The sequence below is a fragment of the Cebus imitator genome, unplaced genomic scaffold, assembly GCF_001604975.1.
Source record: "Cebus imitator isolate Cc_AM_T3 unplaced genomic scaffold, Cebus_imitator-1.0 Scaffold656, whole genome shotgun sequence".
Taxonomy (NCBI): domain Eukaryota; kingdom Metazoa; phylum Chordata; class Mammalia; order Primates; family Cebidae; genus Cebus; species Cebus imitator.
Genome location: NW_016107971.1, coordinates 321,306 through 329,568, shown reverse-complemented (window position 1 = coordinate 329,568; position 8,263 = coordinate 321,306). Strand labels below are relative to the sequence as shown.

Below are 8,263 nucleotides of genomic sequence, written 5' to 3'. Positions count from 1 at the left end.
TTTTTTTTAAGAGACAGGGTCTTGGTCTGTCGCTCAGGCTAGAGTGTAGTGGTGCAATCATAGCTCACTGTGGCCTTGAACACCTGTGCTCAAGTGATCCTCCTGCTTCAGTCTCCAGAGCAGCTAGGACTACAGGCATGCATCACCATGGCTAGCTAATTTTTAAAAACATCTTGTAGAGACAGGGGTCTCACTGTGTTGCCTAGGCTGGTCTTGAGCTCCTGGACTAAAGTGATTCTTCTGTCTCCACCTCCCAAAGTGCTGGAATTACAGGCATGAGTGACCATGCCTGGCCAAAAAAAATGTTAAATTGTGGCAAGTTCCTACAAAGAATTTTCTTTAAAAACAGTAGTATGCATGGTGTGATACCCTTTCTCCACACATAAACATGTATGTACATATTCATATACATGTATATACTCAGAAAACCATTTGAAATCATACATCACAAATCATTACTGTGGTCAATGTTGAGATGAGATTACAAAAATTTTCTCTATTTTTTACAGTCACAGCCACCAAGATAAAATAATAAAAAGATTTCCACTTTGGGTAAAAGCAACTGACATTATATTAAGAAAAAAATTAAACCATCTTTCTACCAACCAATTTACAAATTAATTAATTTTCTTTTCCTATATGCTAAAAAGCAAGTTTTAATTATAGTATATGTTAAATGTTACTTTTACTAGCTTTTCACCTCACAATGCAAGTATGTTTTCCATGTTACAAAAATTATCTTAATTACTACTAAATATTCCATTAATTTGATATAGCTGAATGTACTTATCCACACCTATGTTATTAAATGCTCAGGTTGTTTCCAGTTTTTCAGTGTGGTAAATCCTGCTCTAAGAAACTTTAGATAAAGAGCTATTTTCTTTCTTTTTTTTTTTTTGAAATGGAGTCTTGCTCTGTCGTCCAGGCTGGAGTGCAGTAGCATGATCTAGTCTCACTGCAACCTCCGGCTTCCAGGTTCAAGCTAGTCTCCTGCCTCAGCCTCACGAGTAGCTGGGATTACAGACGTGTGCCACCATGCCCGGCTAATTTTTGTATTTTTATAGAGATGAGGTTTTACCATGTTAGCCAGGCTGGTCTCAAACTCCCAACCTCAGGTGATCCACTCACCTCAGTCTCTCAAAATACTGGGATCACAGGCGTGAGCCACTGTGCCTGGCCTAAAGAGGTATTTTCTTTCTTTCTTTCTTTCTTTTTTTTTTTTTTTTTTTTTTTTTTTTTTTTTTTTGATAGAGTCTTGCTCTGTCACCAGGCTGCAGTGCAGTGGCATGATCTCAGCTCACTGCAACCTCTGCCTCCCAGGTTCATCCGAGTAGCTGGGACTACAGGCATGTGCCACCATGCCCAGCTAATTTTTGTATTTTTTAATAGAGACAGGATTTCACCATGTTGGCCAGGATGGTCTCAATCTCTTGACCTCATGATCCACCCATCTCAGCCTCCCAAAGTGCTGGGATTACAGGCATGAGCCACTGTGCCCAGCCGAGTTATTTTCTTTAGAAATATTTTTTGAGGATAAATTCCCCAAACTGGGGTTGCTAAGCCATGCTCATGTATACCCAGGGCTTTGTCCTTAACCCACTGTGCATCCTTATGCATGTTCAGCTAGAACCAGCAGTCAAAGTTCTGCCAACAACATGCTGTAGAACCCTGGGCAACAACTGCTGTACCCTCTGTGGGTCTTAATTCTTTTACTTTAAATTAATGACTGGATAGTATCAAAGATTTCTTTCAGTTCTGAAAATCTATTTTACATTCTCTAATACTACAAAAATACTTCAAAAGACGAGGTATAAATTCTAGAGGAAGCTCTAAAACAATGTTTCAAAAATGTTTTAAGGAATGAAAGCAATGTTGTTGAACCTTGCAAAACTTCTTTGAACAAACACCATTAACATGGATGTTCAAATTAATGCAAAGGAAATTCAAAACCCCATAAAATCATTCCCTATTATTTTAGGGTAGAAAAAACAGAGAATTAAGAAAAAAAAGAGAAAGAGTCAGGGCCCTAACTGACTCTCTGCATGTCTAGGTGTTTGCTATGTAAGTTCATCTTACTTTACCATTAGCACCTAAAGGGTATTTCTGGATGGCATCTGGTGCTAACTCAGGGAAGACAAAAGACTAGCTAATTAACTAAGAAACAAGCTATCTTTCTTCTTTCTTCATAGGCTGCACAAACTATTTCTACAATTCTTTTTTTTTTTTTTTTTTTTTAAATAAAGATGGGGTTTCACCATGTTGGTCAGACTGGTCTTGAACTCCTGACCTCAGGTGATCCACCTGCCCTGGCCTCCAAAGTGTTTGGATTACAAGTGTGAGCCACCACGCCCGGCCTTCTACAACTCTTTCACATGTACAGTCCATGTGTGTTTAAATCCTGGTCTGTCACTGACTTTGGGCAAGTGACAACTTCTGTGAGCTTCAGTTTCCTTCTCTGTCAAATGGGGATAATAAATAGTAGCTATCTCAGAGGTACTATGTTATAGAGATTAAATGACATCCTGACTGTATAGTCCTTAGCACAGGGCCTGGCAATACAGAAAGTCCTCAATAAATGCTAGCTATTAGCTTAATGTGTTAAGCAGTGGGGTTCTCAATCTTGTTCTTTTTTGTCCTGACCGCCATAGTAGCCACAGCTTATGACCTATAGGGAATTTAAAAAAGCTCCTTTGGGAGTTGTACTAAAGTATCTAGGGAAGAAGAATACCAGCCACCCACCTACCCTCAATAGAAATGACACATAATACACAATTTCTTTTATAACAATCTTATCTATAGGCAGACATAACAATTATTAGCAAAACTAGAAACCAAAATGAACCCCACCCCTCCATAATATTGACTCTAAATTGCCTGGTCTTTACCCTCTGCTTCCTCCAAGTCTTTTTTGTTGGCTAACAGGATCTCATCACGCTGGTCCGTCAACAGATCAGCCAGATGATGGATAATTTCTGCTCTCTAGAAGAAAGTTACACCATTTAAAAAGAAAAAACAGAGATGTTAACCCAAGAAGAATGCATACCACAGTTTTTAAATCTACTCTACTGAGAGTGCCAGGCCTTGCTCCCACATCCAAGGTCACCACCAAATGAAATCTCCTGACTTCCCATCACTTATTCCCACCATTGCTCCCCTTATTTCTTCCTTCCTCTCTCACTAACAACCTCTCCATCACTTCTTACTTTTCCTCCTTTTTTTTCTTATGACTCCTGATTTTTTTTTTTTGAGACGGAGTCTCGCTCTGTCACTCAGGGTGGAGTGCAATGTTGCAATCTCAGCTCACTGCAACCTCCGTCTCCCAGGTTTAAGAGACTCTCCTGCCTCAGCCTCTTGAGTAGCTGGGATTACAGGCACCCACCACTGCACCTGGCTAATTTTTGTATTTTTAGTAGGGAAGGGGTTTTGCAATGTTGGCGAGGCTGGTTTCAAACGCCTGACTTCAGGTGATCCACCCAGCTCAGCCTCCCAAAGTGCTGGGATTACAGATGTAAGCCATCATACCTGGCCAGACTCCTGATTATTATTCTTAACCATGGCTAATTATAATATAATTAACCATGGCTAATTATAATAATTAGGAGTCATAAGGAAAAAAAAGGAGGAGGAGGGGGCATGATAGATTATGTAACTGTACAGGGCCACTGCTTTGAATTAACATGATATATACAGTCTTACATATTTAATATCATTAGTTATTTTATTTCCAGGTAAGATTTTACATCTGTTTTTTCTTCCTTGTAAATTATTTATTTAATGCATTTAGTCAAAGTGAAAAAATTCAGTCCTAAGTACTTGAAGACAGACACCCCAAACCTGACCTTGCTAGATTAGGAAATGTGGCAAATCAGTATGCTGATTACTGAAGGAGTAGAGAGAAGTGGTTTGAAAGGGAAGCTGGGCTCCTCCTTTGCTTTCCTTTCTCCGCTGTTGGAGTTACTTTCTCTTTTCTCAGGCCAAAGGATTCACTAGTATGAACCCACATACATCCTCACTCTCAAATCCATCCTTGACAACATAACCCCTGGAGGACCAGCTCCCAGCTTCCACTTGACCTCCTTACCACTTACAGCCTCATTGTGTCTGCTACTTAGACTAACTCATGTCTAATTCATGCAAGACAGGTCAGAGCTACCAACTATGGAGCAGGCTTTTGAGCTTCCCATCTTCTAGGCAAGTCAAGGGATTTGGAATGGGTTGGGATAAGTAATTTTCCCACATTTCCATGCCCAGTATGTGGCAGAATTAGGTAACCTTCCTAACGTCATCATTTTTACGATACTTTTAATCAAAGCATCATAGTGGTGAAAAGTTATCTTGGGCCTCTGTCTATAAAAGACATAAGGGAAAATAAAGTTAAGAAAAAAAAAAAGGCAGAGCAAATTTGAATCAGACTTGTACCTCAGATAACTCTGTGGGTCACTAGGAATAAAGAGGGAGTCAGCAGGTTTGACTTCTGTAACCATACAGCATGACTCACTCTGAAAACTAGAACAAAATATCAGCTAAGGTTTATTACCTGCTCAGGTTCCAAGGTGGCCAACATCCTTCCTCCAGATCGAGCCATTTCTCCCTGCTGCTCAACAGTAGGCCCTGCAAGAGTATGTGCAAATTTCAGGTCATGGTCACCTTAGTTCTCTCTCACTTTGCCAGCACATGCACAGGCTCATCACGCCCATTGAAGGAACACACGGTGTCTTGGTATGCTTGTTTCACATAGGGGATCACTATGACCAATAAAATAGCAAAAGAATGTGCCAGATTCACTCAGGTATAAACACAAGAGCTTGCCTGTATTTCTGGGATAAACAATATACTTTATGTTTTCTAGAATTCTTCTGAATTCCACTTTGGCTAATATTTTTTAATGTGCTTACATTTCTGAATGCCGACTATGAGGCAATTCTGTCCTCTGTAAACGCTCGAGAGCAAATACTGTAGCATAGGCACCTTTGCATCTCTACTGCTTATCAGTACCTGGCATCTAACACAGGCCTAGCAACTGTTTCTTGAGAAAATGAATGCTTACATACTTTAACCTAGTGACTTTCCAGAACATAGGCCTAGCTAGGCAGGTTAGATAGAATTTCACAAAAGTAAAGGAAAATCCAATTCTGCAAACAGTGTTCAAAACAATGCCTTATATCATAATATTAGCACATCAATTTGTGATCTATAGCCCCACAATTAAAAGTCAATCTTCAGACCATCTAAGCCAGGTGTCACTAGCTCCCATCCACAGGCCTTGGGACCTTATGAAGAACTATTTACCTGCAGGCTTTACTTCTGAAAAGAAGGTACCAACTTTCTTCCCCTCCACGATGTCTGTGATAACGTGTCCGGACACCTTAGGGTGGGTTCCATTGGCAATAACAACAGAAGTGCCACCTTGCAAAGCCCAGAGGGCGGCTTTTACCTGATGAGACAGGTGAGGTCCAAAGATGAGATTCAGACCTATTCACCCACATTTTAAACTTGCAAAAAGATATAAAATACAAGTTGATACCGAACAGCCTTAAGTATATGAGAGAATGTTTTTAAAAGGTTAGGAGCTCTGAAAATACACACAACTCACACACTTTCCAGCTCAACCTTGACATTTGTTGCTTCAAAGTAAACCAACGTATCCTTTGTTTCCAGTCTGTTCTCTCTTCAGTCTTCTCTAGTATGGGACTCATAACTTCTGCATTTGATTTACTGTGCCTCAACTTAGAAACAGCTAAATAGACCAACAGCCTGGGGGTTTGACCAGAGTCTGATCTTGAGTACTTTTAGGTTTTCTAAGTGGGGATCTTGTCCTCATCTCTGCTGTTGATACATGTGATGCTGTACCTTAGGGGTATAACTTCTAAGAACAATTAATGGGGCAGAATTTTTGAAAGATTTCACCAAGAAATATTTGAGCTGATAAATTAGAGGATTTATGAATTATGAAAAATATAAAGGCCCTGCTCATGCAGATTTTACAACATGAACACACTGTTCATATAATATTAATGAAAAAACCCACATACACAGACATAACTAAACATTGGAACACAACACTCATTAAATCTGTATTTAGATATGTACATATTAAGTGTGTATGTGCCTACTATCTGAACCATTAACCCCCATATAATTACAAAAGTAAAAAGGATAAAATATAGTTTGGGCTTTAAAATTGTTACAGGCAGTTAAGGCATCAGATTCTTACCTTGGCTTCCATGCCACCCATTCCCACTCTAGACTTGGTTCCAAATGTCACGGACTGCTGATCTCCGGGATAAAATATGTCAATAAGCTTTGCATCATCTGACCCTGGGGGGCTATCAAAAAGGCCTAAAAAATAGACAAGGGTCAGTAATACTGCTTTGATGGAAGTGTCTCCAAGACAGGTCTCCCCAGGGCACCTGCCAATCACTCTGTACTTTACTCATCCAAATGAATTCCACTGCACTACTACCTGCTCTGACCAGGAAAAGAGAACAAAGGATTTGACAGTGACAAACAGCTCCAGAGGACTCACCTTACATAGTTCTATAACCTGGCTTAATAAACAAATGTTTACCAACATCAGACGATGGCCATATCCTTGGCACAACATTTATTAGCCCTGTGCGTATCCCTGACAAGGTGTCCTTAGTTATGCCATTGCTACTTATGATGCTGTGGCTTAAGGATGGAACTGAAAAAGAAGAGTGGCTATTGCAGAAATGGCACAGCAGCCATATACTGTTTAATGTGACTGTTTCCAAGCAGTAAGAAATGCAACAGAGATACTTATTAACTCGCACAGTACCCTTTGAAACAGTCACTAATTTACACTCCCAATTTTATGAGTGAGTCACTGTAGAGGTTAGGCTAAGTCAGAAGGAGAGCGCATGACTCTTGGCATTCAGTCTGGACTTATTACCATAAAGCATATGTCCATTTTATAACTGAGTGCAGTGACATAAAATAGTTACATGAAATGTTACATGCATACAATCGAAGATGAAAAATCCTCACAATTTCACTTTGAAAAAGAGTGAGTAGCAGCTTGGACAAGAAAAAGTGGAGGTAAGAGGGGTCTGAGAAAATGGAGTTAAATCAAGACCTAAGTGGACACAGATCACAGATAGGGAGGCTGAGGACTGGCTGAAGGACATTTTGGGCAGTGATTTTTCCAGTTTCAAGTTACTGCTTTTCCTGCACTGTAGTACACCTCTCCCCTCTATTATTCCAAACCTTTAAGACAATCTTGCTATATACTACCTCTCTGGGGGAGTAAGTGAATCAGGGAAGTGAGGATATCCATGTCCAATGTAGAGCAAAGCAGTGCCAACCATAGCCATGCAATTTATTACAGGAGAAGGAAAAATAATTTTTCATAATGTGTCAGTCTCAACCTACTACTCCACAGCTCTCCAAGATTTAGGGTTAGGATCTTCCCAGAAGATACAGTGCTATGAGATGACAGATTTAGATTTAGAAGCTGTTTCCATTTCATATAATAGTATAGGGGCCAGGTGCGGTGGCTCACACCTGTAATCCAAGCACTTTGGGGGTCCGAGGTGGGCGGATCATGAGGTCAAGAGATAGAGACCATCCTGACCAACATGGTGAAACCACTTCTCTACTAAAAATTACAAAAATTAGCTGGGCGTGGTGGTGCGCGCCTGTACTCCGAGCTACTTGGGAGGCTGAGGTGGAAGAATCACTTGAACCAGGATGCGGAGGTTAGAATGAACTGAGATTGTGCTACTGCACTCCAGCCTGGTGTCACAGTGAGACTCTGTCTCAAAAAAAAAAAAAAAAAAGTATAGGAAAGATTAGGCAATTCTAGTTAAACATTCTCCAAAGACAGTGAGGGGTTCCTAGCATTCTGATAATGTGCCTACTCCTCTTTTCCCCTTACCCAACCAAGAGCATAGTTAAAATTCAGATACTATTCTAAAAAGTCAACACTCAGCGGAAAACAAATTAGGATAACTACAATAAGAATGCCAGTCTGCCAATGACCTAATTTTGGTGTTTGAAGCTGCATCAAAACTGTTTGCTGGAGTCTCGTTCAAATTGGATTCTATAAACTAATCTCGAAGACTTAACTTTTTTTTTTTTTTTTAACCTTATTACCTTCCTTCTGTGTAAGAGAGAAGGAAGAGTGTAGCTTTTTTAATTGTACAGACTCAGATTTGAAACTAGCCTCTGTCAAGCACTTGCTATGTGACTTTAGATATACCATTTAATAGATCTGAATTTAATTTTTTTTTTTTTAATTTTT

General features: G+C 39.8%; 1 protein-coding gene across 2 annotated transcripts in view; it reads right to left on the bottom strand.

Annotated features, from left to right (window-relative positions):
• ALDH18A1 (aldehyde dehydrogenase 18 family member A1) overlaps positions 1–8,263 on the bottom strand; it is a 41,810-nt gene that overhangs the window by 14,181 nt on the left and 19,366 nt on the right. For both annotated transcript variants that reach the window (XM_017518021.2, XM_017518023.2), the window contains exons 8-11: positions 6,215–6,339; positions 5,290–5,434; positions 4,538–4,611; positions 2,886–2,979 (exon numbers count right to left, since the gene is read on the bottom strand). In XM_017518021.2, the coding sequence (XP_017373510.1) occupies positions 2,886–2,979; positions 4,538–4,611; positions 5,290–5,434; positions 6,215–6,339 (438 nt within the window). The remainder of the gene's footprint in view (positions 1–2,885; positions 2,980–4,537; positions 4,612–5,289; positions 5,435–6,214; positions 6,340–8,263) is intronic.